The sequence below is a fragment of the Pisolithus orientalis genome (genome assembly GCF_024613125.1).
Source record: "Pisolithus orientalis strain OTSU chromosome Unknown F5J12scaffold_1, whole genome shotgun sequence".
Taxonomy (NCBI): Eukaryota; Fungi; Basidiomycota; class Agaricomycetes; order Boletales; family Pisolithaceae; genus Pisolithus; species Pisolithus orientalis.
In genome coordinates this window covers 2,105,545-2,129,399 of record NW_026260782.1, presented here as the reverse complement: position 1 = coordinate 2,129,399, position 23,855 = coordinate 2,105,545, and the positions used below count along the sequence as shown (strand labels likewise).

Sequence of the window (23,855 nt, the reverse complement as noted above, 5' to 3'; positions counted from 1 at the left end):
CCACACTCTTCATCTACACGGCCGTCGTAGCGCGATTCGATAACATGTCACCAACTCACCTGAAAGAATTCACCCTCGAGGAGGTCGCAGAGGTGAGCGGTGGGACGGCTTATCGATCTACTCGAGTTGTGTTTAGTGACTTGCGTACAGCACAACAAGGAAGGAGACCTGGTTCGTTACCGGTCTTCCTTTTTTTTCATGTCGAGCTTACCTCTAAGGTAGTGGGTTGTAATCGATTCCAAAGTTTATGATTTGTCCCGGTTCGCCAACCTTCACCCTGGAGGGCCAGATGTGTTACTTGCAAGCGGTGTGGGTACGTCGTAACTCCACTCACTCTCGTATCATCGCTTGACGACCTGTCAGCCGGGAAAGATGCTACCACAGCTTTCTTTGGTTTGCATCGTCACGAAGTTCTTCGTTCCCAGTATGCGCGCCTTCAAATCGGCTCCATCCGTGGCCAAGAGGAACACATCAAATCACCAGAACCAGGAGCCATCTCTCACGTTCCTTACGCTGAGCCTACCTGGCTTACCCCTGGCTTCCATAGCCCATACTACAGTGACAATCACAGACGCTTTCATCATGCGGTGCGTGCCTTCTTCATGAAGGAACTTTACCCGGAAGCCTTGCGTTGTGAAGAGAGCGGAAAACGTATATCCCAAGAAATGGTGGACAAGCTCAGGTGGGTTCGACTGCCATCTGCTTCGTGTCATCTTGGCCACGACACAACCCCGACAGTAAGTTGAACTTTTTGGCAATGCGGCTGGGTCCAGGAAAGTATCTCAAGGGTCTTACGCTCATGGGTGGGATCGTCAAACCTGAAGAATTTGACTATTTCCATGAGGTTTGTCTCATTATGTGAATCTGCCGCTGTCTCCGCCATTTTGACGAGGCTTCCATAGCTCATACTAAACACCGAACTTGCCCGTTTCGGAACTCGAGGATTTGTTGATGGCCTACTCAACGGTGGGGTCATTGCTCTACCCCCAATCTTCAACTACGGTACACCGGAACTTCAAATGCAGTACGTTCCAGACATACTCGCAGGCAAGAAGTATATCGCTCTGGCAATCACGGAGGCATTTGCAGGCAGTGATGTTGCAGGCGTGCAGACCACAGCAGCACGTGAGGGAAATGAATGGGTCATTACTGGAACAAAGAAGTTCGTGTAGTCTAGTACAGACTTCAGGGACCACACGATACTAACGAGTTATAGGTGGATCACAAACGGGACATTCGCGGATTATTTCACGACGCTTTGTCAGACAGACGTACGTGACCATTTTTATCTCCCCCTGTTACTGCGTGTCGATGACATCCTCCGAGGCAGTCTGGTCCGACAGTTATTCTGGTTCCCCGCTCTTCCACAGTGTCCACAAAGCCTGTCAAGACATCCTACTCTGCGACTGCTGGCACCGCCTACGTCACATTCTCTGGCGCGCGTGTACCCGTGTCACACACGCTTGGCGGAGTTGGACAAGGTCTGCGTGTCATTCTATCTAACTTCAATCACGAACGGTGGATGGTCGTTGGGACGAGCCTCGGTGCGCAGCGACTCGTCGTCGAGGAATGCCTGAAGTAGGTTCTCACGATCACTACCCTCTCATTATTACTAATTCCTCGCCACTAAATCCATCAGATGGACAGATCAGCGTATGGCGTTTGGGAAGCCACTCAATGCACAGCCAGTCATACGCGCGAGACTCGCACTCATGATCGAACGAGTCGAGGCATGTCAATCCTGGGTTGAAAATATAACCTACCAAATGAACCATGTGCGTCTCTGAGTCTTGCGTTACGGGCAATACTGAAAGCAGTATTTGTAAACCAGATGACGTACGCAGAGCAGTCGGACAAGTTGGCTGGGCCAATTGCCCTCCTAAAACAGTAAGTTGCGATCAGCACATGTCGGTATATCGTACCCAGCATATATGATAAGGTTCGTATCTCGTTCGGGTCGCGAGACCGCAGAAGATGCAACCCAAATCTTTGGTGGGCGGGGCATCACAGTAGGAGGGATGGGCAAAGTCATCGAAAATGTTCGTTATGCATCCTCTGTGATCCCACCCTCACTCATGTTCTTCCTTTTTTCATTTATTTATGGTGAATTCGCCAGTTCCACCGGACTTCACCATTCGATGCTATTCTTGCAGGGGCCGAAGATGTGTTGGGTGATCTTGGTGTCCGCCAGGCCGTCCGCAAGATGCCCAAGAACGCAAAACTGTAACTGGGTCAAGTACTGTTACATCCCTTTGTAAGAGGAAAGCGCCCATTGTGGAATTATACCTCTATCGTTCAAAGGTTGTAGTCTTTCGACTTTGGGGTTGGTCCAACTGTAGGTGTAAGGGGTGTAAATAGGTGTGAATGCTAATACTCGTCATTCTTTTTTAACGTCTCCCGCCCACGGTTTGTCGATCGCGGCCCCGCCCGGCCAATGCGAACTACATCATATCACGTGGTTGAACTGTATCAACGATGTTCGGCGTCCCGCGGATGCCAGAGAACGATGAAAAGTTAAAAGCATGTTGCAGACAACTTGATCCCGACATGAGGGACTTCAAGAAATCCTGCATACCCCGGCGACTCCTGGCTACTTCCTTTGCATTGTTCTGTCGTGTTTTGTGACCATTTCTTGGTTCTAATTTCTCTTGTTTTTCCGCACGTAGGTCGTCAGGAAGACAGCAAATTCCGGAATAATGTCCTTGATAACACCCACATTTGCCCAATTTTTGGCGCGAACTCGGAGGCGGCTGTTAGCAGTAATAATGGATAACAGGGCTACGGGTCACTACTGACCCTACAAGGAAGTGCAACTCACCTATTTGAAATCTCATATTGAATACGAACGTTAGTTGCCTCCCCGAGCGGCACTCCTTCCACATAAGAGGTGCAGGTGAGCCTTGCAACGTCATGGCTAAGTGGAAAACGTACCTTCATCTGATACCAAAAACGACATTTAGTCTAGGCTATGTCACCACTGTCCATGGTAATAACATACATCTCGGAGACTGTCTTATCAAATGACCATTGACAGGACACTGTCGGGAGCATGACGTTCGGCTCCACCCATGACAAACAGGTGAGATTGATGCCGGCGCGAATCTATTCATATCGCATTCGTGGACAGCTCTGATTAAACCAGCCCGTGGGTCTCTGTAGTTGCTACGTGTTAGAGACGTATGGCTCCACACTCTTTTGCTCAACTTTGGTGAAAGGAAATTACATACCACGATTATGCCCAGGACTTAAGATATAAAAGTATGGTGAAGTGTGAACCATCCTTAAAAATCCACTCGCGAATATGCAACTCTCGACAGCATTCGTTCTCCTTGCCCTTGCGGCGTACGCGCGTGGACAATGTGCAGCTTGCGCAAACACCGTGGACGGCCAGGCCTTTGTAAACTCGTGCACTCAGGGCACTATCTTCGCGACCTATTGCAAGTGAGTACCATTCACCCGACGGAGTTACCGAAGAGCTAAAGAGATTTTGGTCAGTTATGCCTGGACCAACAATTGTATTTATGTCGTGCGTTCATGATTGCCCTTAAGAGATGAGCGTGGCAACATCCAATAAATATGGACAGCCTGATCGCTACACCCTTTCCATTGGGATCGGTGATTGCCCAACCTATGTAGAAACAAGCTCAGATTGCACTCCATGTTGACGCCCCTGTGGAGTCGGGCGGTGAAGGAAGTTGAAGAGGATTATTCATCAATTCTTGGTGTTTCTACTGCTCAGGTGATATCCCCCTCCTGAACATTAGAGACCCGAGGACGTGCTGGCGCGGAGATGATTACAGGATAGACGAAGAGCTAGAAAGACATTATGTAATTTGATGTAGAATTGAGGCAGCTGCAAACATCCCCTATTCTTCGTCAGCATTCTGCGCTCGAACCCGCTGAAAATTCAAAAGCCTTCACGGTTAAGGGCGGAGCTTACCGCACACTGGCATAGGAATTTCCCCCTATTTCAAGTTCCTATCGGCCTCGCTGAGTGGTCTTGGTAAAGCAGCGTAACTCGGAGTCCCTACAGCTCCTACTACGTAGAGTAGCGAGCACTCGTAAGTGATTGCGGTCGAAAGTACAAGCCAGTACTGATGCACCTTGTAACGTCTTCTAATCTCGCCTCCTACGTTCACTGTACAAATGTTTTCATCAAATGGCCATCGATGCGACACTATGAGGAGCATTACATTCAGCCTCTCACCAGCGAGGTGGGATTGATGCCAATGCGAGCGTATTGATATCATCAAATTACATTCGTGAACAGCTCTGACTTAAACCTGCGGCCAATAGCCTTCCCCTTCCTCCTCCGCGCATTAGGGCCTTGGATGGAATATAAACGGTTAGTTCTATTTCTTTCCCCGCGCGTCGCCGCAGGCCACACATATTGGAAAGTAACCTGACGCCAACGTGTCACATCCACATTTCCTGCAGTCTTCTGTTCAGCTGGTCGGAAAGAAAACTAGAAACTGAAATAATGAATTGTCCCCGGAACTCGAGGTATAAATGCATAAAGAAATCTAATCCACTCGTAAGGATACAACTCATGAAAATGCTCTTGCTGGGTCACTGGTATTCAAGATATGTGAGGTCCCACACCAAATGAAGGTTCGGTTCCAAACATTTTAGTTATAACCCTTGGTTACCGCTTCAGCCTCGGAATCTCAGCAACGGAGTGTCGTCCCCGAGCATCCTAAAACATCCGGCCGTGGTTTGGGAATATCGATATCGGTGCCAGTACTTCGTTTTCAGGAGTCCATGCGACGATACCGCCACTACTGAAGGTTGAACATATCAATAGCATGACCCATCATCCTCTGAGCCTGACTGTTTCAAGAAAAACAGTTAAAATGTTCAGCAGATACAACACGAACCTGACTTGAGGGACTTTGAGAGCTCTACGTTTCCTGACGGCCACCGTCGCATTGTTTTGCCGTATCTTACGGCCGTCTTAAATTCTTGCGTTTCTCCGCAAGTAGGTCTTCCAGCACACAGCACATTCTAGCATACTATTTTGATAACAAGCACACTTGCCTAATGTCTGGTGAGCGAACCAAGAAGTTGCTGCTCACCGTAACGGGTACCGGAGTCACGGGCCAATATTGGTCACAGAAGGAAGCACAATTCACCTATTTGAAACTCTCATGCGGAATATGAAGCTTGGGTTCAGTCTCATGTCAGTAGTAAACGAGGGTCGGACTGCTCGGAATTTTCTCAGCAAGACAGCGTTAACTGGGTGTCCCTACAGCTTCTAGGGGCGAACTCCCATGTGATGCATTTGTAGTCAAGTGCAGGTGCAGGTGAGCCCTGCAATGTCGTTGCTAAGTGGAATACACCCATAGTGGTTAATGGTAGACAATTGATTTCATCCAAAAGCTCCAAGATGCCCAACGACAGCACACCATCAAGAGCATGACGTTTCAGCACCCGCCCCGAACCCACTAAAAAGGTGAGATCGCTGCTGGCGCGAATACATATAATCACCTGATGTTATATGTTGCGGTCTTGGCAGTCGGCGCCAACACACCTATCAGAGGACGGTCTGATGTTTTCCCCCCGCGCCGCTGCAGTTGCCACGTATTAGAAACAAAGCCAACGTGTCGGGGAGGAAACCACGTACTAGGAACGTGCCCCTGAACTTGGGTATAAAAGCAAGATGAAACGTGCAAATTCGTTACAATTTACAATCCATTCGCGAAGATGCAACTCATGAAGACATTCGCTCTCCTTGCTTTTGCTGCATACGCGCACGCAGGATGTGCAGGCTTGCCCGAGTACCGTGGACGGCGAGCCCCTTGAAAGCTCGTGTGTCTCGGACATTGGTTCCTATACCTATTGCAGGTAAGCACCCTGTTTTTTTTTTTTTTTTACTCAGCGGGTCCCTAAAAAGCTTTTGGTCAGTTATGAATGGAGCGACACTTGCGTTTACACCGTGCGTGCATGATTTTGCTCAAGAAACGAGCGTGACAACATCTGATAACGAGTCTGACAGTCCGATGGCTACGTGCTTACCCTTGAGAGCACCGGTAACTGCCCACATCATGTCGGAACAAGCACAGATTGCTCTGCGTGTTGACGGCCCTGTGAGGTCGGGGTGTCAAGAGGAAGTTGAAGAGGATTGCTTTTTGGTTCTTGGTGTTTCTGCCGCTCAGATAATATGTAGTAGAGGTCCGAGGACTACATAATGTGTCAGAAATTCGAGATTATATAGGACGCCTACTTTCCTTGATGGTCTAGGAGTTATCGAGAATAATATTCTCAGCTATCCAATGGGTACGAATATAGATATGCTGATTGCAAGTCAGCTAACGTGATGCGAGATGGGCCACCCTCACTTCTCGTGAAAAGCTAGATAGACTGCTAGTCTGAAGTAGAGTTTCCAGACGGTCGCATGTCCCTCAGATATCCCCTACTCTTTGTCGTCCAATAGCCACTGAATTTCCACCGGCTTTTATATCCGCCTTATTCTGAAGCTTCTATATGGTTATCTAGTGAGTCATGGGATCCCTTTAAGCACATTGCGGGGCATTGCCTTCGTAGAAATCAAATGAGGATTGAGTCGCAACCTTGATACATGCAAATCGCAAGCGTAACGTTGTGTCCGAACACCAACTCCGCTTGATACGAATCCATCGTAAGATATAGCAGTTTATCATTGATTCGGCCTGCGGTTCCTGATCTCTTACCATATAACGGTCTCTAGCGTACTACAATGCAATACGGAACAAAAGTCCTAGTCCAAGACGTTTCGGCGACGTTACAAACAATATTTACACCCATTCAAATTTCATGCTGGTTCGTGATCATCACCGATCATATCATTTGGAGAATAGCCCATATGAGCACCAGGGAAATGCCGCTGTAAGCGTGGCCCAGGGTGGTTCTGATTGCACTGTTCGTCGAGGATGTTGCACCCGTTGACGTAGCACCGGTTTCGGACGAGCCGGTGACACTAGCTACAGGCGGTACTGTGACTACTCCAGACCCAGTCGCAGAGGCCTCAGTTGTGGATGCTATGACACAGTTAGCAGAAGGGGCGTAATACAAGGTGATCGTGACTGACGGTAAAGCGTCGTATGAGATGATAGTGCTTCAGTGTATGAACTGTGCTTAGTGTGACCTTGAGACGTCCCGGTGGGATGAGGCAAAGCGCCCGCTTGAACACAAGACGATAACAGCTCTGCCCAGCGTTTAGATCATCAGCCACTAATGATGTGCATAAATTAGAAAGGGGACCCACGTTCAACTGCGGCTTCCGTGGCGCTAGTGGAATTGGAGCCGTCGATGACCTTGCTTACGCATCCGAGGCAGGTATGATACGATTTAATGAAAGTCGATGTACAGCATACGGATGTCGGACAGCCCTGTATGTATGCCTTGTTAGGATTGACGCAACAGGTGAGGCGACAACATTGCTTACCGACGTGTTAGTATTGTTCGATATGGGATCACAAACGGGCGTACACTGCGATGGGATCGTTGTCTGTCTCTTACTGACGGAGACACCGAACAAGGCTAGAATGGCGTCTGCGCTGTATGGTCCAGGGCCAATGGTCTGGGCACCGCTCGCGGCCACAAATGCTGCCAACACGAGTGAGACGAAGCGCATTGCAAGAGCTTTCTGCTGGTATCACTGAGAGGGTTCGAGAGGTAGAGAGAAGCCAGGCTCAAGAAGTCCCACTGTCGTGTTTCAATATATAGTGCGCGACATATATTTGCGCCCTGAGCTGAAATACTGCGCAAACGTGCAGGAAGAGCATGTCCGCCGTCGTGGTTCTAACCGAACACTAAGTGGAGTAGGGTGGTGCCGCCAGTGGAATTTGGGCGGACTGATGGGTCGAGTAAAAACAACTGCTGTGCATTCTAACGACATTCTTCGGTTCGTGAGTGCTGCGGGTGAGAGCTTCAGTGTCATCGGATGTGCAGCTGGTTTGGTTATGACCGTCATGACGCGGGATGGCTTTACCAAATGTGGAACGGACTCATACATTGATCGGGTGATATCACAGCTATTCGATCTAAGCGCGTAAGATATATACAATCGACAATCGGATGATCAGTACAATCGGCAATGTTCAACATTGTGCACTCGAGTAGAGGTAGAGGTCCTAGTGACTACATACACCTTGTTCGTTATCACAAGACAATTTCGTAACAGTTCTTTATCCTCGAAGTGATCAGTCATAACTGATGCAAATCCATGTCTGGGCACGCCTATCACAAAACTTGATGGACAGCCCAGATCAGAGCCAAGCCTAAGATCTCGCGGGCATGCACTTGAACTTCCCTAGTAGCGCCACCTGTTGAAGTAGGCTGCGCTCCAGAGGTAGCACTGGTTGTGGCATTGCCAGAAGCAGTGGTAGTAGCAGACGTAGGTGTGGATGCAGCTGCAGGCGCTGTGATAGTAGAAAAAGTAGGAAAACTCTTAGAAGATGTACTTGCCGCTATAAGAAGATCGTCAGCATGCGTAGATAGGCGACAAGTGGTTTTGCGTACCTTTAGCTGTTGTCTTACCTGATGAAGAGGCCGCATCAACGCCAGAGGTGGGAGCTGTTTGGCCTGGCAGTGCTGGTGGCGGCGAAAGCGAATAACCTGCTGTTTCACAAGCAGCCCAAAGTTCTATCGGATAACATCAGTGCTGTCTACGACGTAGCCCGTAAGAAGACACACGATTGAGAGCGGTTTGCTCGGGAGCGTAGTCGAAGGAAGGCACATTTGAGCCTATACAACTGAAGCAGTTATAGTATTCGGTAATAAATGTGTTGGTGCAACACTGAGACTGCGGGCAACCCTGGCGACGTTATCAGTACCGATGCCGTCTCAGTCGAGATAACTTTAAACGCTCACCGCGTTCCCTTCGTCCACAACGTTTTGACAGGTGGACGTGCAGGCAGCGGGGACATCGACAGGGCTCTGCCTTCTGTCGATAGCGACCAAGCCCCTTGCACCTCCCGCGGCAACCAACGCTACACAGGCAAGTAACAACGCAAATTGCATCGTAGAAGTAGGATGGAGGGTGCTGTATGAGGGGACCACACGAAAGAGCGAAAGAGCAGGAAGGAGTTGATTTTAAGGGAATTGACGGAGGGTGTACAGCAATTTGGAGCCGCCCAGGAAGCATGGCCTGTCGGACGTCAGCCCACTTGCTGCGCGTAGCGCATGTTTCCTGTTATTCGGCTTGATGAATTATGTCCCTGTAACGCCAAAGGCCTAGCATTAAATGACCCAAGACCAATCGATTGATAAGCCAGATGTATGTTGCTCTCGAGAGCGCCGAGGTGAAAATGTACCCCTGACATTTGTCTTGACCATCATGATCATGTTTTGATTTGGGTAGCATGGGCGCATCGAAGTTCGGACACAGTTCCTTTCCTTGAGAACATTCTCCACCCGGTGCTGCCGTTCTCTGCGTCGGTCATACATAGTAAACGTCTACGCCAGCGGCGACATTGACTGAACGAAAAGTGGACGAGTTTCATTTGGTTTGCAAGTCGTGTGATTTCGGATATGTCATCATCAAGCATTTTCTTCCAAGCTCACACCCAATCCTCATTGCATGACAAGTAGCCAGCCGTCTTTCTTTCCAACTTCTGCTTTGGTGTGCAGCTCTCTCACAGTCGTACACGTATAAAAAAACTAACTTTGCCTTCAGGACCATGCAGCAGCAGGACTGGGTGCTGGCATTGTCGCAGTGCTTTGCATGCAGCCCCTGGACTTGCTCAAGGTGAAGTTTCAAGTCTCAACTGAGAACCCTCGAGGTGGTGCCGGGAGGCAAATATGGAATTCTTTGAAAGAAATTAAAGTACAGCAAGGATGGAGAGGTCTATATCGTGGTCTGGGGCCGAACGTTGCGGGTAATGCCTCCAGCTGGGGTCTCTACTTCCTCTTGTAAGTACTTTTTATATATGTATACACGATTGTTGGCAATCCGGATGCTGACCTTCATTGGCTGTACGAAGCTATGACATGCTGAAAAAACGCGCCGCCGGGGATGACCCCAACTTTCGCATGTCTGCTGGATCGTACCTGCTCTGTTCGGCACAAGCAAGTCCGCGGTCACATTTCTTTACCGGGGCTCGACACCCGGGTGTTGAGATATGCTAATGGTGATTTGTTCAGGCGCCGTAACTGCTATATTGACCAATCCAATATGGGTCGTCAAAGTTCGCATGTTTACCTCTCGTCCCGATTCTCCGAATTCCTACAGGGGTCTATGGCGTAAGTGTACTGAGGAAACTTGTGGATAAGTGACATCCTCACATCGCATCAGACGGCTTGTCGAGTGTATGGCGCACAGAGGGCATGACTGGTCTTTGGAAGGGCACCTCGCTTGCCCTTGTCGGGGTCAGCAATGGGGCCGTCCAGTTTATGGCATATGAAGAGATGAAACGGTGGGGTTTCGAACGAAAACGAAGGCAATTCATGAAAGCCGGAAGGACTATGACTCCGGAGGACGACAAGCTCGTACGTCATGGCCCTTCCACCCCTTTTCTATTGCTGACGGAATCCGCAGTCCAACACCGCCTATACCGTCATGTCAGGTGCAAGCAAGCTTTTTGCTCTTGGGATAACATATCCGTACCAAGTTATCCGGTCGCGAATACAAGTGAGTCTTACGCAACGCAAGTGGTTGTGTTGTTTACGAACTACTTTGCTTAGAACAACGCTACGCAGCACTTATACCCAGATATCCTTACTACCGTCAAGCGGACCTGGAAAGGGGAAAGTGTCAGGGGCTTTTACAGGGGCTTGGGCACTAACCTTGTTCGCGTCCTTCCTGGAACGTGTGTTACGTTCGTTATCTACGAGAACTTGGCTTGGCTGCTCCGCACAACTGCTGCGCGACGGCAAGCCCTTGCCGGTACTCCAGGTTTTACATCATAGTTTCAATTTATTGGTCTGTTGACGGTAGCATACCCCCGTTTACACTGCAATTTGACATGCGTTACTATAGTTTATTAAGATACTACGTCGACAATGTATATACATAGAATGAAAATCGCCCAACTCAATAGCAACGCATCTATAAGAAAAGAATCGTTAGAAACTGTGTTCAAAGTGTGAACCATGATCGGGAAGGAAGAGGATTTCCAATCGGTCAAAAAAACCATATCCACATGTAGCTTCATCGCACAGAACATCTGCTCCCCCGTCCGTTCACGAGTCCCATCAGGACGGGACTAGCGGAACGAAGGAGAGACTGAGGGTGTACAGCCCCCCACGCTCAAAAAGACCACCTCGTTTCATCCTACCGATAAAGAAATCCGATCAATGAAAGAAAGATAGCCCACCTCAAAAAATCAAGGAAGTCGATCCTTTGGATCTACAAAACTTGTCTGCGAGAGAACTATCAGTAAAAACATTCTATACGAGAAACACATAAGAATAGCCGGTCAAATAACTATAACCCACACACGTCATGGCGTAGAACGCCTACTCCAGCACCCTTATATGCAAGCATCCTCAAAACAAGTCTACAAGCTGGATGATGGAGAGGCTGGACGATTAAGTCCCTACGCTCGTGTAAAGAGTGATAAAGGTTTCATCATTCCGGAGATGGCGAAGAAAAACAGTCGATAGAGAAAAAAGGCTCACCTCGTTTGAGATTTGGATGAAGTTCAAAAAAAAAACCCCGTCCAAAAGTATGCTCGTTATTTGTGCTTGTAGTCCAATAGCCTGCGTTTCTAACAAGTACAAACAACCGCTTCCTAAATCGTCCACTGTGGTCGCCTCAATAGATACGTTTTAACCAATACCCAAATGTAAGTCGTTATCGTGTATCCCGCTAAAGAAGCCACTGAAGCAGTCACAGAGAACTCCTATGCGATCAATCGCAAATGTCTTGACGCGCGTACGCCGTCGACTGTTACCACCATACCCTGAGTTCACTCGCGGGTTCTTTGCTTCGACCCTACACCCACTCAACCGCTCGTATGCCACGTCTTCGAAGCTTCTTGATAATCGAAAACCAACGAATGACAAGATTCCCTATGCACTCGTCCGCGTCGTCGATCCCGAGACCGACAAACTGTCCCCGACCAAGCAGTCTCTCCGAACCCTTCTTTCATCACTCGATCTCAAAAAATGGATCGTGGAGCTCGTAGCTGAAAAACCAGAGCCAATCGTCCGTATTCTTGACCGAAAGGAAGCATTCCAAAAGTACAAGGAACAACGCAAAGCAACGAAGAAGGGTACAAAGTCTGGAGAGGCAGCTAAAGAAATTCAGCTTACATGGGCCACGGCATCGGGTGACGTGTCGCACAAGCTGGCAAAAGCACGGTCGTATTTGGAGAAGGGATGCAAAGTGGATATCGTATTCGCGTCGAAGAAGGGTCAGCCCTTACCTAAACCGAAGGAGATGCAAGTACGCCTACAAGACATTGCATCGGAATTGACGGATGTTTCGAAGGAGTGGAAGGTGCGCGAGGTTAGCTCGACGATGAGGGTTATATCGTTCCAGGGAACAGGCGGTTCAGGATGATGCAGATGATTGTCTATGTCCATCTAGTTCAATTATACACTATTGCGGAGTATTACTTTTCTTCCTTTTTTTATTCGCGCCCGCCGACGAAGATGCCGCTCCCGCAATCTCCGCCTCCAAACCCTCGCATCCCGGCTCAGCACTTTAGTCCAAGTGTCACGCGACACTGGAAGCCCCCGAGTCTTGAGCGTCGGTAAAGCATGTGGACGGAATGGATGCCTGTGCAGCTTGGGGAACCCATATGGTTGCTGGTGGCGCAACGGTCGTCCCGGCCGGTCCAAAGAAGTGTATAACCAAGTATCCACGAACCATCGCCTAAACCCGATAGGCACTGCATAGCCCGCGTTCAGCATTTCATGCACCACTCGACGGAGGAAAGGATTCCACTTCCGCGGCGGAATGCCAAAACGTGAATAGCGAACCATGGCACGTCGATTTAGATGTCGCCAGTGGGTTAGGCTCGAACACTGTGAACGTCTGGCCATGGCTGTCTGTCTCCCAAACATGTCCAGAGCGGCATTGAAGAAGCGTTCGTCGGGTTGCAAATGGTGAACGGGTGGATCACAATCGGGATCGAACTTGGCGAGGGAATTGTATATGTCCAGTGCGCCACGCCACATCGATCGGTAGTGTATAACACCCAATCGCAACGCCCTCAACCGACGCGAAAGTCGCATATCAGTGACGCGGGTGCGGTATGCCACATATTGGGCCCACCCCTTCCTTATCCTGGCCGCCGAAGACGGATTCCAATTCGATTCTCCGGGATTTCCAGGGCGCGAACCGATGCCCTTCTTTGCCTCTTTTCCGTACACCTGGAGCATAATGGTGTACGCATGCACAGGCATACACCATCCCTCGACGACGCGACCATTTCCGTCCCCGCTCGCCTCCAGCCAACTCGCCATCTCGGCCCGTTTCGCAAGAAGCCATACCCGCTCTGCAAGTCCGGTCCTCCCAGCCTTACATAAGGCATTGAGCACAGTCGTGAAGAACCAAGGACCAAGGGATACTGCACGATCAAGACGCTCTTGGCGAGATCGTTCGGCGATACAAGCACGGAGCTCTGGGGTAATCTTATCCCATGCTGGGTGGTCGACAATGGACATCTCAGGAAGAATATACCACAATAGGTCAACTACCGCATGAGGACGCCCAGTTGAGGTAAGGTGGGAAATATAACTTGCCAAGGTAACACCGTCCGCAGTAAGGGGACGAGGCTGGGTAATACGAAGGACCTTGGATAGTGGGATAGGGTTGGGATCTAGCCTGACTGCGCTGGGTGGCGCGTCCGAACGCTCGATAAGATTCCCTGATGACTGCGGCGACTCCTGGGGCTGAGGTAACACCATGATGCCATGATGGATTGTTTACTTTCGTCATGCGCAGCTCTTCCAATGTACATGATACCAAGTCATTCCGCCTCAAGAGGGATCCAGACCGCAAGAAGATGTTGTATGTTGTAATGTCTGGCTTTAAACCAGGAGAACGCGTGAATTCCATATGCTGCAAGAGTTCGCGAGCCTTTTTGATGGACATGCGATAGCGGAGAGCGTAGTGGATGAGGGTGTTGTAGGTTTCGCGAGAAAGCTGCGGCATGACAGGCGGTCCTGGATGATCTCCGGTGCCTCCTTGTTCGGTTAACCAGTATTTAGTCTTGATAGGAGGTCGTTTGACAAGGCGCAGCAAAACACCATGGAAATATTTGTACGCATTTCTCGGTTCCAATCGGCTGTCCTGCACGACCCAAACATCGTCGTAGTCCCTTGGACATGAGTAGAGAACTCTCAGTAACGTCGAAATGTCCGAATACGGCAACGACCGAGTGTCAACAAGACTGGCCAGATATGCCAATGCTTGATACGCCTCCACTCGCTGACTTTCTTCCACCCCAACAGGATCCGCTGAGATTTCATCGTTACAGCGCACCACGATAGACTTCATCACTCGCATCGGCGGAATGCGAGAAACGCCAGCCAACGCTCGAGCAACGCCTGCCCGCGACTCTTGCGAAACGGTTCCATGGGAGGCTTCCTCTTGCGTTACTTTTGCTTTGAGAGCTTGCGCCCTTTGCCACCTCAGCTCAAAGTCTTTCACGATTAGCGCGAAGAGAATGGCTCCAAGCAAGATTTCTCCGTTCAAGAGGCATATGGAGGCAAAGCGTTCAAGAAGACGGTCAGAATTCCGCTGGCCATTCTCTCTTGCTTTCAGAAGTAGCATCAATGCAAAACGAGCACCATCATTCTTGATCATCTCAGGGTTGACAATCAAGTCACCGTCTCCGATGACGTCCATCTGACGCCACATAATTTTTCCGCCTTCTCGAAGAACATCAAACGTAGTCGGAGGTTCTCGGATGAGTGCTGTTGCAAGCGCTTCAAGTGTCGCATCACGAATTCTGACTCCATCAGCCAAAAGTCGGTCCGCGGTAGTTTTTGCCTTTAATACATTGCCGTAGCGGAGGTAGTGGTGTATGAGACAGTGGGATGCGAGTCTGGGAGAGATAGGCCGCTCGAACCGGATAGGGATGAATTCGAAGCTTCCGAGTACCGGTAATTCCAGACTGATGGTCTCGGGAGCTCCTGGTAAGTTGGAATAGATGAGAGAGTGGACGATATACTCTGCATCTGGGAGAGCATTATCCCGGCATGCGATCCGGACGGCCTGGGCGGCGGCAAGGGCACATTGGTTAGGAGAAAGATGGGTCTTGATCAGTTGTGAGGAAGGAGGACGGAGTATGAATTGTCTAGGTCGTGGAGGTGGTTGAGGTATAGTCGTGGTAGAGATGCCAGGAAAACGAAATGGTGGGGTTTCGTGCGGAGGAGGTTCTAAAGGGCCGGGTGCATCGTCCGGCAGTTGAAGGCGTTCGTGGAGGTCGATCAGGTGGTCGAAGTAGTCACCATCTGTAGGTTCCTCGCCACTCGAATACTTGGGCTTGGTGTCGGGTCGGGGAAATAGACGCATACCTGAATTGAAGAGAGATCGCCGAAAAGAAAGAAATGTAGATGGAGTTGAAATAGCAACAGGTGGTGAGAGATATTTTCGAACCAAAAGACTCTCTGGGCGAGTCGAATAGGCCAAGCGATGGCTGGCCCTGCTACAGATGCTACGAGCTGCTCTTAGTGAGGCCCATTGCATGTGTGTCGCATGCCTTCATCCGAACGTCAGTGCACTGCGTGTCCAACCACGGAAGTACTCACCAACTTGCCAAATAGCTGACGATACCCGTATAGTCCTTAGGTCTGTCTGTCGTCTTATATCCCTCCCACAGCTCACAAGACGAACTTGAAAGCTTGCCAGTGACAGTCGGCCAACGGGTGCTGTTGGAGTGGCTACTAGTGTAACAAAAATGGCAACCCACTTCGCTCACGTGACTATCACAGATTTCACGGCATCGGGCAAGTTCACGCAAGCGACAGCAGCAGTGAACGAAACGATTTGACATTTGGTTAACGAGTACTGGATTTACAATGAACTACGACAGACCTTACCGCGGTGGAGGCGGTCGACGAAGATATAGAGACAGAGGTGAGGAGTCACCATTTGCCCTCAAACAACCCCGGAGTCCGGTTGAACTCAAGTCACAGAGGATTATGACACCCATGACCGCCGTCGAGAGTACGAATCACCCGAACAGATATTGAAAAATAGTATCATAAAGCTCGGCGAAGTTGTGAGTTCGTGCGGCATTGGTACCGAGCAGGCGGCACTCACTTCGTCTCTAGGACCCTATCCAAGAGGTACCCAGACTGGCTAAACAGCTACACGAAGATGCTACATCCATGTTACCGGCCATTTCTGAGGGAATTCGCATCGCGTGAGCCTCTACCAACTACTCTAGCATAGTTTTTTACTCAGGGACTCTTCAGCGTCACCGAACAACCGTATAAAATACCGTATTATGCGGCGCTTCTTCGACTCCTACACGGCCCTAGTTCATTAGGCACAGATACCTCCGCTGGGCAACCCTCAGCACCTCTTGGAAAGCTAGTTCTGGAGGATTTCTGGAAAGGTTTCCAGGGTTACCTTGACAAGCTCTCCTGGAGAGACGTACGGCTCTGCGTATGTTTGGCACGTCACAAATATCTCTCTCTCCGCTGACGTCTACAAGATACACTTCTTTGCTCACTTGACCGTTGCACAAGTTATTTCCACTGAGTCCATGGCTGCCCTCCTGCAGTCTTTCGCTGCAGTTCTGGATGAGTTTGGTGTATCGTACGGGCGGGGAAAACATGCCGCGCTTTGTGCTGCCGAGGGGTTAATGATTGTAAGATTTTGTTCTTGCCTCCTGACCAATCCTCAACTATTCAACCTCAGGCAGGTGCTGTAATACAGAAGAGCCTGTCATCCAATACAGCGGAAATCATTGCTGCTATCCACGGCTTCAACGAATCTATGGCATCTTCCAAGAACTTAGTTCAACCACTGGCGTCCCTTACTTCCGGTTCTGCTACGGTTGATTACGCAGACGAGGTAAGTCCAGTTCGGGAATAGCTGCTATCCATACTCATGTTGCACCGCACTAGCTCCTTGACAGCGTGATTGCAGTATTGAAGGCTCTAGAAGCATCAGAGTTCGCTGATCCTCCAGCAAGCTTCCCACAACCTTACCTTGAATATGATGATCTAGATCCTGTTGCTTCTCCGCCCTTTGAGCTCCCTTCTATCTTGGTGCCACCCGAAGTTATCGAGCTAGATGGACTTCCCTCCGACGGTGGTGAAGATGCCCAGGTTAAAAGGGATGAATGGCCCGAATATTGGTTCCGTTTGTTCGACAATAGTGTATGCGTTTAATGGGAGACATTTCGATGATGACTGACGATATATATAGGTAACACCAGATCCGAATACGATTTCTGGGTTCTTGATCCGGTCAAACTTCCGGGATATGATTGACATTTTCGAGGTTAACCGAAAGGAATGCGCCAGACTTCTTCTCGAGTACCCTAAGTGGTGCGTGCCAGGCACCTTCAAACCTCGGGCTGGTGGACCTCTTATCGAGGACGATCCAAGTGCAAACAACTGGCAACTGGAAAGTGCCGTAATCGAGGTGGGTATTCTTTCTTCCGTCCACCGTTAGTTTCGTAGAGTCTCATATGTGGATGTCGTTAGGCATCCCTTGGTTTCCTGTTCCTTCTGCCTGAACCAGGCCAGAAACCTGTCTACTTCATCGCACTAATTACCGAACTTTGCAAGCTGTCACCTTCGACTGTAGGTCCAGCAGTAGGCAAATCCATACGTAAGCTCTACAGCTGCCTCGCCGATGGATTGGACGTGGAAGTTGCGCGGAGATTTGTGGAGTGGTTTTCGGTGCACATGAGCAACTTTGGCTTCCAATGGGTGTGGAAGGAATGGTAGTGTTGGTCGCTGTGATGATTACAACCTGATACTGAACTCACTCACCAGGATCCCGGACCTTGTGCTTCCGGAGAATCACCCCAAGCGCACGTTCGTACGGCGTGCTGTGGAGTCGGAGATGCGCCTATCTTACCATGAACGTATTCTCAAAGCGCTTCCTGAAGCTATGCAAGACGATCCAAATGTCATCTCTAGTCAACAACCGGGACCTGACCCAGAATATGAAGAGCCCTGTTCGTTTTATTCGTTCAGTCAACTGCTGATAAGATCTGACGCCTTCCTCGTCAATAGTACATCCCTACCACGAGGCTTATCAATCCATCTTAAGCCTTCTGCGCGGTCGTTCACGGGCGGATGAAGTCATCGCCCAGGTCGACACTCTTAAGACGACCCTGGATACATCCCATACTGACATGCATATCGATTCAATCATACGATCGTTGGCCATCCAATCTCTTCTGTCCATCGGATCCCGCTCCTTTTCTCATTTTCTGAACGCTATTGAACGTTATCTTCCCCTGTTGCGGGGGCTGGCTACGCCGACTGACTTTGAAGCCAAACGCGACATCCTTGCTGCTACTGCAGCATTTTGGAAGAGGAATAAGCACATGATTGGGATCGTGTTCGACAAGCTCATGCAATACCAGATCGTAGACCCTACAGATATTGTAGCGTGGATCTTCAATATGGTTTCCGGCCACGGTATAACGGGTCCCGTGTATGTCCAGGCTTTCGAGTGGGAGCTACTGAAGGGGGCGTTGGATAAAGCGAATGGGAGGGTAACAATAGCCCGGAAAAAAGTATTGGCGCTGAGGAAGGAGCAAGACGACAGTATTGCTCGTGCCAAAGCGAGTGGTGGAGCGGATGTTGGTAACATGGAGGTTGACGGAGAAGTGAAGCCCCTTAAGCAAGGTTCGACAGTTATTACACGTCGTTTGATTGCGTCACTAACTGACTTGATGCTTTCAGACGAATCTGCAACCGAGAACCCCCAATTAACAATTGCCCTCAAGGCATTTACGAGCCTTACTCGTGAACAGAGGAGCGTTCTTGCAAAAACCCTGGAGGGCTTCGTTTCATGCCTTTCTCCTGTCCCGGGCGACGCTTACCAGAACATGCATTCGAAAACTGTCATTGACGAGCATTCGTGGGAGAGGCGTGCATCGTGGACTAACGACGAATGGATGACTTGGGAAACCTGGGGATGGTACCGACACTTCTGCCGACTGGTAAGTCACTCACATGTCGTTTTTTGTCCTTGTTCACTTTTACATATCCATTAGTATTCGCCGTATCTCCGCAATTACTCGACGACGCTGAGCACCGTGGCCTTTGCCAAGATCGAGGGCTTCACCACCCCAACTGCTCAGTCGATCAAGAAAACATGGGACATTGCAACCGGCCAAGAGGCATAGTCAGTCACTTTTTTATTCGTATATGCGTGTACGTTGCGCTACACTGTGTTGGTAATGTAAGCGTACTTCCTCTCATAAGTAGTCTCATCGATATGTAGTGAAGTGGTGCTTCTATAGCTTTCCTCTCCGATGCTCTAAACTGCCGTGACAGTTTTAAGGCTCAGTCTTCCTTGTCCTTTACATGCTTTGATCGACTTCCAGTAGAGTATCCGATAGTCCCAAGGAATACCAGTGCTGCTCCGGCCCACATCGCCGCGTTTGCCTGCCTACCATACACAGCGACGCTTAGCAAGAGCGACACGGCCTTGCGTACCGCCAAAATAAGTGTCACGGTCAGTGAAGTGACGCGACCCGTAAGTCTGTTCACGCCCATGACACAAAGTAGTTGCGTGATCGTGTTCAGGAAGAGGTAAATGAATATGGAGGGTATCGTTAATGCGTATGTCGGTATGTAATGCTGCATCCCGGAAGGTATCGTGCACGATGAGACTGGAGCGCTGACGTTCATACGGGAAAGTTCCCCGACGATATTATCCTTGGAGAAGAAGAACAAGGGAAGGGCTAGGGTGTGGAGGAAAAACATGTTCTCCTGCCAGGACTGGGAGGACGTCAGGATCGGAGGCGGCTTGCGACTCCGTCGGCGTAATATAACGTGCAAATACCCAGTCTTGCACGAGGCCAAGAAAGCCGGACAAGAGGAGTGCGAGGCTCAGAATGGCTATGCCCTGAGCATAGAGAGAAACCTCCGCTGTTTGGGTAGTGGTGCCCTTATTCTGGGGTTTTGAAGCCGACAGCGTGGTTAGCACGATGCCGACTGTGACTACAAGGACAGACATGACCTGTCTGAACGTGTACCTGCGGAACACGTCAGGTTAAGTAACTAATACCGCTTCGACGATGGCCGACGGACACGCACCGTTTCTTCGCAAGCAGCCGTCCTAGGACCATATTAACAATCATCCCACCACTGCGAAAGATGATATGGACCGTCCATAGGTATATGGTATGCAAACGCGGCATTGTTTAACGTGGACAGCACGAAAAAGAGTGCTACTTGAATCAAGTAAGGCAGAAGGGGAACTCTTCGTTTCTTTAGACGAGGTAGCCATGTTGTGCGGGCGGGGGTCGAAGGTGTCTTGTGACTACTCGGATCCCCTATTCGCCGCCTGGAGAGTTTCCGGGCGAGTGAATGTAAGTTGGCTAGGTAACCCGTAGAGAAAGACTATGAGAAACTGAAAGAATGTAACGAGGACTCCGGAGTGCGGATAGGTGGAGGTGACGTGCTCCATAGTGATCGCATTGCTGGTCGAGCAGCGTGAGTTAAGGCCCCACACGAACGTGTTCTCGGCGAGACCCTACCTGCAGCAACCTCCGAATATCAAGGTGAGCGTCGTCACCCAATCGGCCAGGGAAAGCATCCTACTACGGTCTTGAGGGAGGAGAGCTTGTCGAAAACTCCCCTCAGCGTGCGATTTTGTTCACGAGTGCACACGCCAGCAACGCTGACCGTTCCGGGCTAGATCTGGCACCAATACAGACCTAGTACTCCTGACGTTTTGGGCGTGGGCAGCCATGACCCTCTGCACGTCAACACAGAGTCGTAGTCCAACATGTTGACTCGAGTCCTCGACCTCAGTGACTCAGAATACCATGCACAGACGCATCTTTCACCTGCAGCATTGGGGTGAGGAAGACAGTCCTACGTCGTGCTTGTGGACGGTTCATGATATGTATGATCACCAGCTAATCATCGATCATCGATATCAGCCTCCAGTAAGTAAACTGTGCACAAACGAGTGTGGGTACGTATATCGGATGGCACCAAATGCACTAATCGACATCCACAACGTTGCGATGAGTACAGCATGATCGATGATCGACGGTGCACAAGGCGAATCAAGCTTCATTGCAGTTAGGCACTGGACTCACTCAAGAGGATATATTTCTAGAAGCTATCCACTCCTGGGCCCTCTTCATCATTGGGCGTTAGTCAGGGTCTTTGCTCGTCAGTTTGGAAGCCACGCTGAGGAGGAAATCGCGATCATGAGATGGTTTGCAGGTTGAACTCAAGGTCTCCAAGGTTCGTCCGCAGCTCCATAGGCCAGCCCCCATTAGTTTGTACCCACCGCCGCGCTCGACTTCTGGTACGATGTACCCGTCGGTGCCGGGCAGACCATTGCATACACAGTTCAAAGCCTACCTCTACCACGAGGGCTGGATGCAGATGCTACCGGGTAGCTCTTAATTCGTCGAACGGCAAGTCAAATGTATCGGTGACTTTGATGGGTTTCCAGTTTTCTAGGTGCTCTCCTTTTTCTGTCTCTAATACCGGGGATTCAATCCATAAACGTAGAGTTCTGGAATGGCAACAGTGGGCAACGTGCCACGGTATATTGGATTCCGCAATAGCCTTCGTAAGATCCGCATGACGGTATCGTGAGCCATAGAGGACACCCTGAAGGTTTTTCTGGAAATAAACCAGGATCTCCCTTCTTGCATTAGCTGCATATGAAGGTGGTGTAAGTCTTTGATGTTGTCGTGCAGAACTGAACGCGCACGACCGTTAACAATGACAACCAAAAGCCTCTGACAACGCTTTTAGCCAGTCCCTCTTCGCCATCCAGCCTCTACTTTCCGAGTTCTTCCGTGTAATCTGCACCTGATTGGACGAGGAGAGGGCAGAAGTAGAGATCTTTCCCATCAACATTCCTGATGAAAATGAGTTCGTGCTTCACGGCTTCCGTAAGGTCGTGCACTGTCCGCAGTCCTCGAAACCTCGACTGCATCAGTAACGTCGTCACCCGTGAACCTAGCAGGTTAGAGCGATGATTTCTGTGTTGTGGCAGCGGTCAAGGTGGGTTGTCTGGGGAAACACGCCAACGGTGAATCACGAGTCTGGACAATGGCGGTCCCAAACGAAGACCAGGTTTCTAGTTGTCACCGCCCGTGATGAGTGAACCCAATGTGATGCATGGTTCCGATTTCCAAGAATATTTGCTAGTTGGGCACTGACGAGTGCGGGAGGTCAAAAAGGGGTTGATTTCCGTCTCGTGACCTTTCGGACGCGTCGCGTTGAAAGTGTTGTTTACGCCCCACGTTATCATATAAAGCCCCTGTGGTACAACGATGTCTGTTCATTTCATTCGTTTCCCAACCTTCCTTTCACTTCAATCTTGCCCAGCCCGGGCTTTCCACACTCCTTTCACGGAATGTCTGTCAATCGTTTTCACCCGGCGTCACTCGTTCCACGGTCACTTCATAACCCCAAACTCATCAACTTGATGCGACAAAAGGTCAACATGGACATGATCAACTATATCGCCTTGCGAGCATCCCAGGTAGTCAGAGTCGAGGATGAACCCCGCCGACCCATCCTTGCCAACTCCACCGAATACCCCGGTTGGGTCTACCCTCCCACAGAAGCATGTCCAGGACGCCGGCTCTCCGAGTACTTCTTCGCTCCCGACCCTTCAAAACTTCATCGTTCGCTTGGTGGCGAAATCGAACGTGCAAGTCCCAACGCTCCTGGCTACACTCATTTATCTCGAGCGTCTCCGACTCAAGTTGCCATCCATGGCCAAAGGTACTGTATCATCGTAACCAATCAATGCATGGCTCGAATCCCTCTCAATAGGTATCCCTTGCACCCGACATCGAGTATTCCTCGCAGCTCTCATCGTAGCTTCCAAGTACCTCAACGACTCCTCGCCTAAAAACAAACACTGGGCAGCATACGCCGCGATTTTTGATTTGGCGGAGGTAAACCTCATGGAAAAACAGCTCCTCTTCTTGCTTGATTACGATCTTGATTTCGACGAAGAAGAGGCATGCAAGCACTTCGCACCCTTCATGGATAAGATGCCGGGGATTCTGCCCACTCCTGGACAGAAAGAAACAAGGGCCGCTGCTATCCAAGCTGTGTCAAGGGCCGGGAAAGCAAGGGCAAAGGCACGATCGACCTCTCAATCCCCGGCATCGACTCACGACGTTCCCAATTCACCACCGTACTCTGTGGCATCGGCCGTCCGCTGCGTTGCTGAGGATTCAATTAGTAATCATAGGAACGTATTGCCTATCTCCGGAACTCCCGCCTCAGACCACACCTCATCGTCCATTTCGAGCAGCAGTACGAGAAGTTCCATAACGGATTCGGAGATAAGCACTCTCGTCGACTGGCAATAGCACGTCGTCCGTCTCTATTCAGTACTGTTGGGAGTGAAAGGGACGATAAGCGGGACGAATCCAAGGAGAGAGGCGCCCTCCGAAGGCTTCCCAGACATCCCACGTCGTGAATGTAAGAACGTACCCAGCTCTTCGGTGGAATCCGTAATGGCTTCGCAAGGGTGGAGATGGTTCACCTCCCGCCGATTGCGAAAATGTCTGGCTCACAGTTCCAGGAAGCGTGCTCGTTTAGGCCAAGCTACACGTTTGAATATAGGACTCATGCCCGTAGTGGAACGTCTAATCCGCTACGGACGGTTGACCTCGATAGTCGGCGGCGACTGCGAATACCAGAGAAAGTGCCAGTACATCGTCATCTTACCAGTGTCCGCACTCACGCTCGGAACGCCGTGGAGAAGTGTCGAGTTGTCCAAGACG

General features: G+C 50.1%; 9 protein-coding genes across 9 annotated transcripts; 5 read left to right on the top strand and 4 right to left on the bottom strand.

Moving 5' to 3' along the window:
* Positions 1-44: 44 nt before the first annotated feature.
* F5J12DRAFT_902385 (acyl-CoA dehydrogenase/oxidase) lies at positions 45-2,227 on the top strand (the record flags this gene model as incomplete). The annotated part of the gene is made up of 12 exons (XM_051748290.1): positions 45-92; positions 151-171; positions 223-313; positions 364-682; positions 739-844; positions 903-1,162; positions 1,217-1,271; positions 1,331-1,578; positions 1,640-1,775; positions 1,832-1,887; positions 1,940-2,039; positions 2,117-2,227. 12 exons carry the CDS (start codon positions 45-47, stop codon positions 2,225-2,227), a joined length of 1,551 nt encoding a protein of 516 aa, XP_051606066.1.
* A 4,416-nt stretch (positions 2,228-6,643) lies between these two features.
* F5J12DRAFT_794663 (uncharacterized protein) lies at positions 6,644-7,959 on the bottom strand. Its single transcript, XM_051744030.1, has 4 exons — positions 7,424-7,959; positions 7,244-7,367; positions 7,067-7,183; positions 6,644-7,016 (listed from the first exon to the last, which is right to left on the bottom strand). Exons 1-4 carry the CDS (start codon positions 7,610-7,612, stop codon positions 6,817-6,819), a joined length of 630 nt encoding a protein of 209 aa, XP_051606065.1. The 5' UTR covers positions 7,613-7,959; the 3' UTR covers positions 6,644-6,816.
* A 17-nt stretch (positions 7,960-7,976) lies between these two features.
* On the bottom strand, positions 7,977-9,120 carry F5J12DRAFT_33425 (uncharacterized protein). Its single transcript, XM_051738947.1, has 4 exons — positions 8,851-9,120; positions 8,674-8,794; positions 8,500-8,622; positions 7,977-8,447 (listed from the first exon to the last, which is right to left on the bottom strand). Exons 1-4 carry the CDS (start codon positions 8,998-9,000, stop codon positions 8,221-8,223), a joined length of 621 nt encoding a protein of 206 aa, XP_051606064.1. The 5' UTR covers positions 9,001-9,120; the 3' UTR covers positions 7,977-8,220.
* A 222-nt stretch (positions 9,121-9,342) lies between these two features.
* F5J12DRAFT_33414 (mitochondrial carrier domain-containing protein) lies at positions 9,343-10,924 on the top strand. Its single transcript, XM_051738946.1, has 7 exons — positions 9,343-9,601; positions 9,656-9,891; positions 9,963-10,051; positions 10,123-10,221; positions 10,274-10,467; positions 10,517-10,609; positions 10,663-10,924. The coding sequence occupies exons 1-7, from the start codon at positions 9,560-9,562 to the stop codon at positions 10,885-10,887; spliced, it is 978 nt and encodes a 325-aa protein (XP_051606063.1). The 5' UTR covers positions 9,343-9,559; the 3' UTR covers positions 10,888-10,924.
* A 1,047-nt stretch (positions 10,925-11,971) lies between these two features.
* On the top strand, positions 11,972-12,463 carry F5J12DRAFT_708224 (uncharacterized protein; the record flags this gene model as incomplete). The annotated part of the gene is made up of 1 exon (XM_051740600.1): positions 11,972-12,463. A coding segment is annotated over one exon (492 nt), but the record flags the coding sequence as incomplete, so codon positions are not given.
* A 53-nt stretch (positions 12,464-12,516) lies between these two features.
* F5J12DRAFT_887407 (uncharacterized protein) lies at positions 12,517-15,448 on the bottom strand (the record flags this gene model as incomplete). The annotated part of the gene is made up of 2 exons (XM_051747190.1): positions 12,517-13,815; positions 13,859-15,448. The coding sequence occupies 2 exons, from the start codon at positions 15,446-15,448 to the stop codon at positions 12,517-12,519; spliced, it is 2,889 nt and encodes a 962-aa protein (XP_051606061.1).
* A 443-nt stretch (positions 15,449-15,891) lies between these two features.
* F5J12DRAFT_33337 (MIF4G like-domain-containing protein) lies at positions 15,892-19,336 on the top strand. The gene is made up of 13 exons (XM_051738941.1): positions 15,892-16,012; positions 16,072-16,157; positions 16,210-16,301; positions 16,354-16,546; positions 16,596-16,751; positions 16,802-16,957; positions 17,011-17,265; positions 17,315-17,533; positions 17,596-17,837; positions 17,890-18,074; positions 18,133-18,753; positions 18,811-19,070; positions 19,125-19,336. Exons 1-13 carry the CDS (start codon positions 15,955-15,957, stop codon positions 19,254-19,256), a joined length of 2,655 nt encoding a protein of 884 aa, XP_051606060.1. The 5' UTR covers positions 15,892-15,954; the 3' UTR covers positions 19,257-19,336.
* An 80-nt stretch (positions 19,337-19,416) lies between these two features.
* On the bottom strand, positions 19,417-20,784 carry F5J12DRAFT_918182 (UAA transporter; the record flags this gene model as incomplete). Its single annotated transcript, XM_051749214.1, has 6 exons — positions 20,616-20,784; positions 20,403-20,558; positions 20,244-20,338; positions 20,173-20,194; positions 19,919-20,111; positions 19,417-19,881 (listed from the first exon to the last, which is right to left on the bottom strand). The coding sequence occupies exons 1-6, from the start codon at positions 20,672-20,674 to the stop codon at positions 19,417-19,419; spliced, it is 990 nt and encodes a 329-aa protein (XP_051606059.1). The 5' UTR covers positions 20,675-20,784.
* Positions 20,785-22,468: 1,684 nt separating this feature from the next.
* Positions 22,469-23,108, top strand: F5J12DRAFT_706731 (uncharacterized protein; the record flags this gene model as incomplete). Its single annotated transcript, XM_051740576.1, has 3 exons — positions 22,469-22,660; positions 22,689-22,839; positions 22,891-23,108. Coding segments are annotated over 3 exons (561 nt in total), but the record flags the coding sequence as incomplete, so codon positions are not given.
* Between the last annotated feature and the right edge of the window lie 747 nt (positions 23,109-23,855).

What these genes read in the sequence shown, in the direction of transcription:
- F5J12DRAFT_794663 (XM_051744030.1), bottom strand. Translation starts at nt 7,612, where the DNA reads ATGCGCTTCGTCTCACTCGTGTTGGCAGCATTTGTGGCCGCGAGCGGT. An exon ending in CGAACAATACTAACACGTCG is followed by an intron (nt 7,368 to 7,423) that starts GTAAGCAATGTT and finishes GCATACATACAG; the next exon opens with GGCTGTCCGACATCCGTATG. An exon ending in ATCTCATACGACGCTTTACC is followed by an intron (nt 7,017 to 7,066) that starts GTCAGTCACGAT and finishes ACTGTGTCATAG; the next exon opens with CATCCACAACTGAGGCCTCT.
- F5J12DRAFT_33425 (XM_051738947.1), bottom strand. Translation starts at nt 9,000, where the DNA reads ATGCAATTTGCGTTGTTACTTGCCTGTGTAGCGTTGGTTGCCGCGGGA. An exon ending in TTGTGGACGAAGGGAACGCG is followed by an intron (nt 8,795 to 8,850) that starts GTGAGCGTTTAA and finishes TAACGTCGCCAG; the next exon opens with GGTTGCCCGCAGTCTCAGTG. An exon ending in AGGTAAGACAACAGCTAAAG is followed by an intron (nt 8,448 to 8,499) that starts GTACGCAAAACC and finishes ATCTTCTTATAG; the next exon opens with CGGCAAGTACATCTTCTAAG.
- F5J12DRAFT_33414 (XM_051738946.1), top strand. Translation starts at nt 9,560, where the DNA reads ATGACAAGTAGCCAGCCGTCTTTCTTTCCAACTTCTGCTTTG. An exon ending in TCTTTCCAACTTCTGCTTTG is followed by an intron (nt 9,602 to 9,655) that starts GTGTGCAGCTCT and finishes CTTTGCCTTCAG; the next exon opens with GACCATGCAGCAGCAGGACT. An exon ending in TTATCCGGTCGCGAATACAA is followed by an intron (nt 10,610 to 10,662) that starts GTGAGTCTTACG and finishes TACTTTGCTTAG; the next exon opens with AACAACGCTACGCAGCACTT.
- F5J12DRAFT_33337 (XM_051738941.1), top strand. Translation starts at nt 15,955, where the DNA reads ATGAACTACGACAGACCTTACCGCGGTGGAGGCGGTCGACGAAGATAT. An exon ending in TGGAAAGTGCCGTAATCGAG is followed by an intron (nt 17,534 to 17,595) that starts GTGGGTATTCTT and finishes GGATGTCGTTAG; the next exon opens with GCATCCCTTGGTTTCCTGTT. An exon ending in AGTGAAGCCCCTTAAGCAAG is followed by an intron (nt 18,754 to 18,810) that starts GTTCGACAGTTA and finishes TGATGCTTTCAG; the next exon opens with ACGAATCTGCAACCGAGAAC.